General features: G+C 44.5%; 1 protein-coding gene across 2 annotated transcripts in view; it reads right to left on the bottom strand.

The window, feature by feature from the left end:
• Positions 1-10,817, bottom strand: part of si:ch73-138n13.1 (calponin homology domain-containing protein DDB_G0272472) — a 39,864-nt gene extending 29,047 nt beyond the window's left edge. The window contains exons 1-6 of one of the 2 annotated variants that reach the window (XM_053503542.1): positions 10,658-10,817; positions 10,246-10,338; positions 6,999-8,085; positions 6,006-6,084; positions 858-4,079; positions 127-246 (exon numbers count right to left, since the gene is read on the bottom strand). In XM_053503542.1, coding sequence (XP_053359517.1) covers positions 127-246; positions 858-4,079; positions 6,006-6,084; positions 6,999-8,080 — 4,503 coding nt within the window. In that variant the 5' untranslated portion in view covers positions 8,081-8,085; positions 10,246-10,338; positions 10,658-10,817. The remainder of the gene's footprint in view (positions 1-126; positions 247-857; positions 4,080-6,005; positions 6,085-6,998; positions 8,086-10,245; positions 10,339-10,657) is intronic. The other variant, XM_053503543.1, reaches the window with a different exon arrangement.
• Positions 10,818-11,193: the final 376 nt, after the last annotated feature.

Raw genomic sequence — 11,193 nt, 5'->3', positions numbered from 1 at the left:
ATGTTATTTAAACGATTGTTCACTATGACATGTGTGTGTGTTTGTTTGTTTGTGTGTGTGTGTGTGTGTGTGTGTGTGTGTGTGTGTGTGAGAGAGTGTGTGTGTGTGGGTATATTGTGGACTCACCCAGCTGTCTTGTCTTTTGTCCCTATGTGCACTGCGGCTCCTGATTCGAGCTAGCGGCCCGTCTACAGAAGTCTCTACCAAAGCAGATCTCTGGTTTACACTTCTTGAGCGCATTCGTGACTGCTCACAAACACACACACACACACACAGAAAACAGAGAAATGCCATTTAATTCACATGGAAAAGCTACTGGTTAAAAATGTAAATTAAATGTCCAATTATATTCTATATGTTTAAACCAATCTATCAGTTAGCTTCTAATAAATGATAGAAAATATACTTCTTGTCCTTAGAAGAAACTGAGCTCTGATGTTTCATTTCATAATACCGCTAGCATCAGCTAATATGCAGACTTACAGCTAAAAAGCCATCTGCGCAATTGCAAATCCCCATGCAAGACATAAAACACACCCCAACATAACATTCTTACCATAAAATATTGGCTTTAAATGACAGGATGTAACAACAGCTAAGCTTCCCAACTACCTACGTTACACTGTGCTAGTGCTAAAATGTTAACTTGTTAGCTTTTGCGAGATTAATGCTACAACAGTCAATCCTGGACAATAATTGGCAAGAAAAGCCACAATTTTGCCACATGCGATATCCACGTTAGCTAAGAGGCTAGCTAAAACAAAGTCTGCCAAATATAAGCTCAAGCCTTGATGACCTAGGTATGCCAGTGACTCAATCACATATGAGGTTAAGTTCTTAAGAATACACCCACTCACCTGATGCTCTGTGGTGCCCTGGCTCGGTTCCTGGGATAACGGGTCCCAGCTTGGGCTCCAGCTTGGTTCTGGTACCAGCTTGGACAAGGCAGTCTGGTTTTCCCTTCTACCCCCAGCAAAAAGACTATCTGCATTTGAAATTCTCTCTGGGGTCAAAATGTGACCTGGGGAGGTTGCATGGCTGGGTGTAGGCATCTGAAGAGGAACCATTGGGCGTATGAGGCCAGAAGACTGACCCGGAGTTAAAGCTGGTGTCTGTGAAGGTGCTAAAGACGTGCTAAAGGGTCCTGTACTTCGTGCATCCTGTCGTTGAAGTATCTGCTCCACACTGGGTGGTCTGCCACCAAATGAATTTTTGGGAATTTCGGTGGAAGACAGCCATGTAGGTTCATCCACAGCTACCTCCCCCTGTGATATATTCCAGGTGTCAAATTGATGCGTTCCATGGGTCCAGTCTGAGGGGACAGACTGCGATTGAATTTGGGGTTTAAGCCTTTCTGTTTCAACTGGTACTGCTTGGTTCAGAATCTGGGGCTGAAGTGGTGGTGGAAGTCTTGCTTGTTCTGAGAGGGCAGATTTAGAAGGAGCCTGCATCTTAGACTGAGAAGGTACATCTCTCTGGAGGTTCTGCAACAAGGATTGAGGACGAATTGGAGATAATGATTTGGCTCCGCTAGTCCGAGTCATCGGTTTGGCTTTACCAGGATCCGAACTTGAGAATGCAGTCATTCCAAAAGCATCCAAAGATTGGGTCTGGTTCTTAAAAGAATCAACATCCAAAATTGATGGTTTGTATGGTCCTTCATCACGATTTGAAGGCTGCTTCCATCTGGGTGTTGGGCTCTGATCGCTGCTCAAACTCGTACCAAACCGATCCCCGAGAGAAACATTATCCAGGTCCAGCACTTGTGGTCGAAGAGAAGACTCTGCAGTTCTCTTTCCCTGTTCTGCCTCTCTCTGCCCTACTTCCACTCTTTCCTGGTCCCTCCTAGTGGGCCTGTTTTCCCGTTCACTATCTTTGTGAAGTTGAAACTCAAGAAGCTGGCGTCTCTCCAGATCCTCAACGTTCTTGAGATCATCAAGAAGTCTCTGTTCATCCCTTTTGAGCTTCTTCTGTTTTTCTGACTGCATCCATCTCTCCATTTCTTTTTGTTTTTCCTGTTCTTTCTGCTTCTCAAGATCTCTTTGCCTTTCACTCTCTATTTGTGTTTGTCTTTCGATTTCCCTCACCCTATTAAGCTCCAACTGTCTTTTTCTATCCTTCTCCATCTCCTGGTGTCGTTCATACTCCTGAAGCTTTATCCTTTCCATCTCTAGCAATCTTTCCTTCTCTCTTCCTAATTCTATCTGTCGTCTCATCTCAGATTCGATCTGATTTTGACGTTCCTTTTCAAATTGCTTCTGTCTTTCTATTTCCTTTAGCCTCTCCAGTTCTTGCTGTCGTTCCATTTCTTTCTGTCTCTCCCTCTGTCTTTCCAGCTCTTTCTGCCTCTCTCGTTCTCTCTCCATCTCTCTCTGCCTCTCTCGTTCTCTCTCCATCTCTCGTTCTCTCTCCAGCTCTCTCTGCCGCTCTCGTTCTCTCTCCAGCTCTCTCTGCCGCTCTCGTTCTCTCTCCAGCTCTCTCTGCCGCTCTCGTTCCCTCTCCAGCTCTCTCTGCCGCTCTCGTTCCCTCTCCAGCTCTCTCTGCCGCTCTCGTTCTCTCTCCAGCTCTCTCTGCCGCTCTCGTTCTCTCTCCAGCTCTCTCTGCCGCTCTCGTTCTCTCTCCAGCTCTCTCTGCCGCTCTCGTTCTATCTCCAGCTCTTTCTGCCGCTCTCGTTCTATCTCCAGCTCTTTCTGCCGCTCTCGTTCTATCTCCAGCTCTTTCTGCCGCTCTCGTTCTATCTCCAGCTCTCGCTGCCGCTCTCGTTCTCTCTCCAGCTCTCGCTGCCGCTCTCGTTCTCTCTCCAGCTCTCTCTGCCGCTCTCGTTCTCTCTCCAGCTCTCTCTGTCGCTCTCGTTCTCTCTCCAGCTCTCTCTGTCGCTCTCGTTCTCTCTCCAGCTCTCTCTGCCGCTCTCGTTCTCTCTGCCTTTCTTTCTCCAATTCATGCTGTCGTTTCAGTTCCTTCATATTTTCATACTCTGCTCGTTTCTGTTCTTCTGACTCTTGCTCCATTGTTTTTTGTGGTCCTGTTTGCCACTGTGCCACCTCTGCGATTTGCAATGCTTCTGGTGATGATTTCCTAAAGGATGGCTCAGAGGATTGGTTCCTTCTCATTGATGGCGCTCGATTATGAAAACCCCTTTGCCCTATTTTCACAGAGAAGTCCTCAAATGTCATTTCTGGCTTAACTCCGTCTTTAGCTATTCCTCTTATATCACTCCCAAACATCCTTTCCTCATCTATTCCTGCACTCTGGTGGACAACCTCATTCATTTGACCTGAAAGGGCAAAATAAGTCGTTTTCGGTCTCATCATCTGCTGATCCTCAGTTTCTGGTACTTTTGGTTCTCTGAGTGCTGGAACTCTTTCCATCTCTGCCTCATTTTCTAACTTGTTTTCTTCAATGTCTGCTTTCGCAGCCTTGTAAACCTCTGTCTGCCTCCGAATCACTTCTTCCATATCCTTCACAATCTCTCTTTGCTTTTCAATTTCCAACCCTCTTTCTCCATCAAAAAATGGATCTTCCCATTTTGGTAGCGCTCCCACTCTAAGGACACGGGTATTACTCTTCTCCGTAAGAGAACCAGTCGATTGTCTGTCTTTGTCTTTTAAGAAGTTATTGGACCCTTGTGTAAAGCTGTTCTCTTCATTTCCTGTAATTCCATCATTCAGAAAAGGTTGCTGCAGTCTTTCCCCCCCATTGGACCTTCGCAGAGTGAGAGCCTTCTCTTCCAAATGGGCAGCAGGAATGTTTTCACTGACTGCACGACTTTCCTCAACCATAGTCACCATGTCAAAAACATGATCAATGCGCTTTGGACTGGAAGGAGACGCCAAACTCTTGACCAGAGATCCATCACCTTCATCATCCGGAGAACTGAATAAACCGCTTCCTTTGGTCCGAAGAGAGAGACGCTGTCTGGGAGTGGGCTTCACCAAGCTGGAGTTAGCATCCTCCATCATTTGGATGCTGTGTTTCTCCACCACATTCTCAAAAAGTGCTGCTCTGACAGTCTGAACACCGCCGGTTACATTCTGGTCTTCTTGTGGCTTTGCCTCCCCAGTTGAAAGGAGGTTCTTGGACTGAAAGACAAATATTCATTTTAAGAGACATACGAGTTAAAGATAAGGTGCATCTATACATGTGATAATAACTTCTGCTTCTTTGGCTTGCTCTCCTTGCTTGTAATGAGCAAGAACCTCAAGCTGGATCCTAAAATTATAATCATAACAAAAGAACCGGTAGCAGACTTCACATATAATTATAGGCTTCTACAGCACAGGTGGTGAGTGCTCATTTTCTCAAGCAGCACAAGTGTTCTCTCTTCAATTAGACTGCATAAAGATTGCCAACACCAGAGAACTAAAAAGTCAGCCAAATATCAAATGCAAAGGAAATATGAAACTATATAAACCAGAATGGTGATTCCTTCGGCTTTGTTATTTTTATTATGAACGGCTGAACTAACAAACTGATGAGCAGGTCTCTCGTGGTCTTCTTAGTCGGCTTCGATGCAAAGGTCAACCTGACAATACTGGGCCTCAAGCCAACCATGGATTTCAGGGTCATGTACTTTTATTAAAATGAAGCAGTGGAAATGCACAAGAACTATGGAAAAGAGTATTCAAATGAGATATAAAAAAAGCTCATCATGTGAGCATCAACATAACAAGGATCAAAGACACCAACAACAAAAAAAACAAAAATCTTGCTTTGTTGCTTGGGTGAGGTACAGCATTGAAAGAAAGCTGTGTGTGTAAAGCTGCTCTGTCAAAGCCTCTATGGCATCTCTCTCATGTTAACCTTTACCACCCTTTTTTTGGTTGGTCTTCACCAGAATATGACTCAACTCAGCTCAGGTTACACACCTGTCATTGCACCACACCTCTGTGACATCAATGCTGCTTTTTTCAAATTAGCCCAACCCGTTTGTGCTCCTTTTTTGTTTCCATGCTTGTTCCTTTCACGCTCACTGTCTGTGTTTTTTTTTTTTTTTTTCCTCTACCTCTTAAAACCTAAGGTCCAGCCAAGAATGAGGTCAGTTACAGCTTGCCATTTCAGTTCAAGCCTCTGTTGCATTCTAAGTAGTTTCTGGGAAAATACATTTCTGGGACTATAAATAGTAAAACCTAGATTTCAACGGACGATAGAGGAGATTGTGAGCAGATTACAACAGTAAATTTAGTTTGGCAAAGAAAATTATTTCTTAGCAAAATCAAACCAAATAAAAAAAGAAAGCCAACAAGGAAGGCAACATGGAAAGTGATCCAAAAGATCCAAAATAATGCAAAATGTAATCTTGTTTATGAAGAAACAAGGTCAAAGACGCAGAAAAAGCAGCTCACGTTTACAAACTCTACAGTCACTCTTCAGGTCTGGTCTTTAGCGGCGTGTATGAGAGAATAAGAAGCAAGAGCAGCGGTATCGTTCACGCTGACCTTCACAGCATGTTACATGGCCAGTCACTTTTATCCATACAGTGAGCTTTTGATAACGTTAAAATAGCAGCAGACTGTTGCTACCAAGCATTTTGTAATCTGTATTCGTTTATTTAACAGAGATTTTTTTTAATCCGAAATGTAAGACGCATCAAGAGCAAACTCACCAATCAGCACACCAAAAAGTTCCTGCTTACACAAAATGCCGTCAATCAGCATAGACAGGTTTGGCTTTTGACCCTGAGGTCCTGAGGCTGATGTGGCTGGAATCTTACACTCACTTTTAGGTTTGAATATGGAGTTATTTTAACATTTTACACAATTCTGGTGTTAATATGCCAAAACACAGCTTTTAAGGAACATTGTTAAACTGGAGGCTTTACACCTTCATGTTTTAACTCCAGTTTTAAAAAAGCAAGCAATAAACTAAACATCAAAAATATGATTAGATTGAATTTGGCCCAAAAGGAAAACACTTACACTTCTTAACGTTCTTGCATCTATAAATATGGATCTGTTTTTATTTTTTTCGATTACTGTTTTTATTGCTGATGGTGCAAGTTCTCCCACCTTTTTGCCCAGCTCCTCAGCTCCCTCCTGTACACCCTTAAACTCACTGGGGCTGGTGCTCTCTGCATCTGACGCGAATCTGTAAATAAATCAGCGTTACATGTCAGCTCGTGTCAAGTTTCCAGGTTCTACAGGTAAAAGTAAGCAGCAAAAAAGTCTGCTTTTAGCTACATTATTCTAATACGTTATTATTCTTTCTATAGGACCTGTTTTATAGCTGCGGTAAGCTTTTAGAGCATCCATTATGTGAACTTCATCAGGTGTCCTGGGAAATAGCAGCTCAGTGGTAGGTTTCTCGCCCGCCATGAGAAACCTCTGGGTTTAATTCCCACCCAGTGTTCGAACACCCACAACTGGACACAGGGCCGGCCACTAGCACAGATAAAATTGGATTGGGGCGGGGGGGGGTTCCGGCATGAAACTATGTGTGTGTGGCTTATATGGTCTGCTATGGCGACCCCACGACGGGAGCAGCCGAAAGACTTAAACAGTTCAGATGAGTCTGGTGCCATTTTTACATTTTGTCCAATGAATCTCCTGTACTCTGGGATCTTATGAGCCAATTAGATTACCCCCTACTGTGACCTCATAAAAGAAGAGCTCCTCCTCCAATTTGTTGATTGGCTCAGCAGACACTAAAACGGCACTTTTAGAGAAGTTACAGTGATATGGGACCTTTAAGTGAAAAGTGAAATTTAGAATCGCTAATTTTAAAAATCATTTTATTTAAATCAGGTTCCAATAAAAATCTGATAATGAGGAAAAAAAACTACTTTTTTAAGCAGAAATATGCAGTACGGCAGGAGAACAGAAACAGAAAGGCGCAGCGGTGTCACATATCAGAACATTGTGCACATTCTTTAAACTGCTAATCCCAAAATTGCTACATGCGAGACAAGATACCACACGGGGTCACCCGAGCATGATCTCTGCATATAAATACCATCAGATTTTTCCTTAGTGCTGTATATTCAAGTTAAATAAAACTCTTACCGTTTTGTTCTATCTGTTGGAAGTGGGCGGGGCTTAAACAGTGGCTTCTGGGGTGGGGTCGATGCAGGGGAGAGATCCTCTGTGAGCTCTTTAATTCGCTGTTTCACTCCGACAGCTCCATCAGTGTCTGCGAGCTGTGGTGCTGGAGAACGGGGCTCGTCAACTCGCGTGGCAGGAACTGAAAACGTGGACGAGGACGAGTCCATCAAAAGACTAATCCTCCTCTTTATACCACTTCCTGCTCTTTCCAAAAGCTTTGCATCCAAATCCGTGTGGTGTTTCTCTCTCCTCCTAACGCCGTCTTCACCAGCAGGTGTCTCTGGTGTGTTCTCCTTACTGCTGTCCCCCAGTGCAGGTTGCCTTTGTGTGACGGACTCAAACTTGGCCGTGAGATCTGTCAAAAGGGGACGTCTGTTCACCTGGTTCGGGGCAGAACTAGATGATGTTGTTTGTTCTGGCAAGAAAGTGGCCGACACTGGTCTTGGCCTGGAGCTTCTGGTTTCCTGAGGACGACGAACGACCACATCAACTACTTTACTTACATCCTCTTCTAAACCAACACCACTGAGGAAGCCCAAGGATTTTGCCCGAGTTATAGAAGGACCAGTTTTGGATCGCAAAGGCCATTCTGTAGGCTTGGACTGAGATGCAGAAGGTCCCAAACTTGTTCTTCGTACCAGGCCTCCTGTCTCAGATGGCTTGGGATTATCAGGATCGTTCAAAGGAGAAGAATGGTCTGGTTTATCTTCTGGACTGCTGCTTGGCCCAGAAGTTGGTTTAGTTCCTGATTTAACGGCTGGAGATGGTAGCTTGGGTTTACTTGGTGGCTCGGGCCTGGTCAATGATTCTGGTTTCGGTTTTGGTTGAGGTTTGGGTGCAAGAATTGGTCGTATTGTGGCATTTCTCTGAATAGCAAAAGGTTTTGGGGTGAGTCTTGGTTTAGGGCCTGGGATTGGTTTCTTGGGGTCTGAACTGATGATGGGCGAATCCTCCATGAGGGTTTTATTACTCGAGTCAGTCAAAGGACTCAAATGAAGACGGCCGCTCACCACTCCAGGCTCGAGCTCCACCTGGGCCGCCATTGCACCTGAGAGACAAGAACAGCATGTAAGATTTTTGAGATAGACCCCTGTTCTATCTCAGGGAACTTCAACCAATTCCAGCCCCGTTAGTATCAATTCGGTTTTGCATTTTGTACATGTAGCCTTACTACTTTTGTGTGTCAACCAGGTTGAGATCTGATTGCCCAAGTTACCAACCACACTTATTTAAGTTACAGCACTGGGAGGGTGGAGGCCAACACATGCCTTCTCTGTGACACATACAGCCACTACATCTTTTTACTCTGCTGCTCATGCTATGCTACATTCATCAAACCTTACACTTATTTGTGACTAACAGGAGAGAATAGGTATGTGCCACCCAGACAGAAAATGCACATCTGCCCTCTCAGTTCCCAGGAACAAAAGTGTGCATGATGGTTAGGAGACAGATGACTTTTTATCTTATCTAAGTTTTGGTTGCTCTTCACCTGGTATCTGGTTGGACTTGGAATCGGCCAAAACGTGGTTTTGGTGCTAAAAAGCATTTGACCTAGGTGTAGTGTTTGTAACAGTTTTTTTTCACTCACTCACTCATCCTCTATACCGCTTTATCGTGTCCTGTATTCAGGGTCGCCAGGGGACCTGGAGCCTATCCCAGGAGGCACGAGGCAGGGTACACCCTGGACAGGGTGCCAATCCATCACAGGACACACACACATACACACTATGAGCCATTTGGGTGACGTCAATTAACCTAACCTACATGTCTTTGGCATATGGGAGGAAACCGGAGTACCCGGAGGAAACCCACCAAACACGGGGAGAACATGCAAACTTCGTGCACACAGAGACAGGAATCGAACCCGGACCCAAAGCCGACAGCGCTAACCACTACACCACCATGCCGCCTGTAACTGTTTTTTAATTATCTTAATTGTCATTTAGATGTCATTCAATTTTATTTTAAAATTGTTAAGACATTGCGTCTTTGACATTCTTGACATGGTTACGGACACTACAGATATTTTGCAGAAGTTTTTAAAACAAATTCAATTTTAGCAACAATGTTTACAGGCCATATGCTTCTAGACACTTACACAGATTTTTGTATTAATACTCAAAGAAACATGAATCATTTGCATTTTAAATGATTATTGTTTGAAGTGAGACAGTATAACGCTAAAAAATGGCTATTTTGGGGCTCATATAAAAGTATTTCTCCAAGTCAGCAAAGTGAAATTATTAGGGAAGCGAGATCGGTCACTTCTATGTTGCATAACACACACACACACATAAACTTCAGAACTAGCTTCTTTGACACACACATTCTGTATTATATGGATTGCATAAAAAAGAATTATAATAAAATCTGCACCAATACTGTGTTTTGGCCGAATGCAGAAGGGACAGTTAGAAAACTTACACTACATCCAGGTCTCCATCCCATTACACTTCATCTTTCCTACTTCTAGTCAATATAAGTGCACTTGCTTTGTAAAGAATGACGTCTGAGTGAAATCATTTATCCCATCTGGATAAATCTTAGCCCTGAAACCGTAAACTGGCAGGATAGAATCACTCCACCCAAATAAAACTGTGTAATTCTTATATAAGCGGTGTGTGTGTGTGTGTGTGTGTGTGTGTGTGTGTGTGTGTGTGTGTGTGTGTGTGTACAGGCAACGGAACATACACCACTCTCTGGACTTTGGCTTTGCTGATACACAAGGGCCACGGAACTGTTTCACTGGCAGGCCATTAATCAGATCGCACACGTGTGTGTGTGTGTGTGTGTGTGTGTGTGAGAGAGAGAGAGAGAGAGACTGCTATAAATCACTATGACTGCTAGTGGAATCAGGAGTTCAGTTAGAGAACAGCTCATGAGGATACATCAGTGCAATGTTAATGAAACACATGGTTGCCACACACACACACACACACACACACACGTGCAGTGAAATAAGATGCAGTCTACATGTCAATCTGGAAGTCTCGTAGTAGACTTGTGTGCTTCCGATACTATCAGATTTACTATTCAGCATTCCCTTCGGCTCTCACACACACACACACACACACACACACACACACACACACACACACACACACACACACAAACGCACGCGCACGCATGCACACAACGGACTAGCCCCGTATAATTAGCTAATCATGCCTCGCCTGCAGTCCTCAATCCGATAATAATAACTCACCTGCCTGGCTGTCAACTGTCTGCAGTGGAGCCCTGGTTTCTGTGGCAACCGCTGGATGATGTCATATCACGAAAAAGGGGGCGGAGTCAGGCTCTGATGAAAGAAAGAGAGGGATAGATGGAGAGGGAGGTCAGACAGTGTCAATGTTGCACAGTGATCGCTCTAGACACACACACACACACACACACACACACACACACTTGTTGACTGTAGGCTCAAGTGCTAATCACAACCAACTGGATGGATTCTCGACCCGTATCATATCACAGACTCTGTTAAACACAAATACAGGCTTGTGACGTGCAGACACACGTACAAAGACATGTGCGCAACACACACACATCCACACCCACACACTCACGCACATCTGTGGACTCATGCAAGCATGCAAATCCACCCGAAAACACACTACCTGCCCTTCGGCGGCGAAGCTGACCTACACGGACAGACTACAACCTAATCCGAAACACTCGATACGAGCGGCCGAGTGAAACTAAAGCCCGGAGAGAGCAAGAGAACGAGAGGAACGACAGAACGAGGCGAGAACGCTAAGAGGAGCAGAGAGAGAGAGAGAGAGAGAGAGAGAGAGAGAGAGAGAGAGAGAGATGGCCAGGGTGAGCTGGAGGAACTCGGTCTTCGACAGGAAACGCCTTTGCGCAGCTGGAATGTTAAACATGCAGTGTAGGATCCAGCAGGCAACTCACAAACACACACACACACACACACACTTCTTATCTTCTATAAACATGCAACGTTACATTGGTGTAAACCTCTATGTGTAAACTTTGTACACAGTCACCATCTATAGCTGAGAGCCAGTCACATGACCCGCTGCATGACCCGCTGAAGAGGAACAGATGTGGATGAAGTCTGTCGATAAATTAGTTCAAGTTGGTGTCGGTTTCCTTTTCAGTGCAACAGAGCTCTTTCTACTAGTATTTTATTCGG

This window comes from Clarias gariepinus, chromosome 9 (genome assembly GCF_024256425.1).
Source record: "Clarias gariepinus isolate MV-2021 ecotype Netherlands chromosome 9, CGAR_prim_01v2, whole genome shotgun sequence".
In the NCBI taxonomy this organism is placed as follows: Eukaryota; Metazoa; Chordata; class Actinopteri; order Siluriformes; family Clariidae; genus Clarias; species Clarias gariepinus.
The sequence above is the reverse complement of the archived record's forward strand: the minus strand, read 5'-3'. Positions and strand labels throughout refer to the sequence as shown.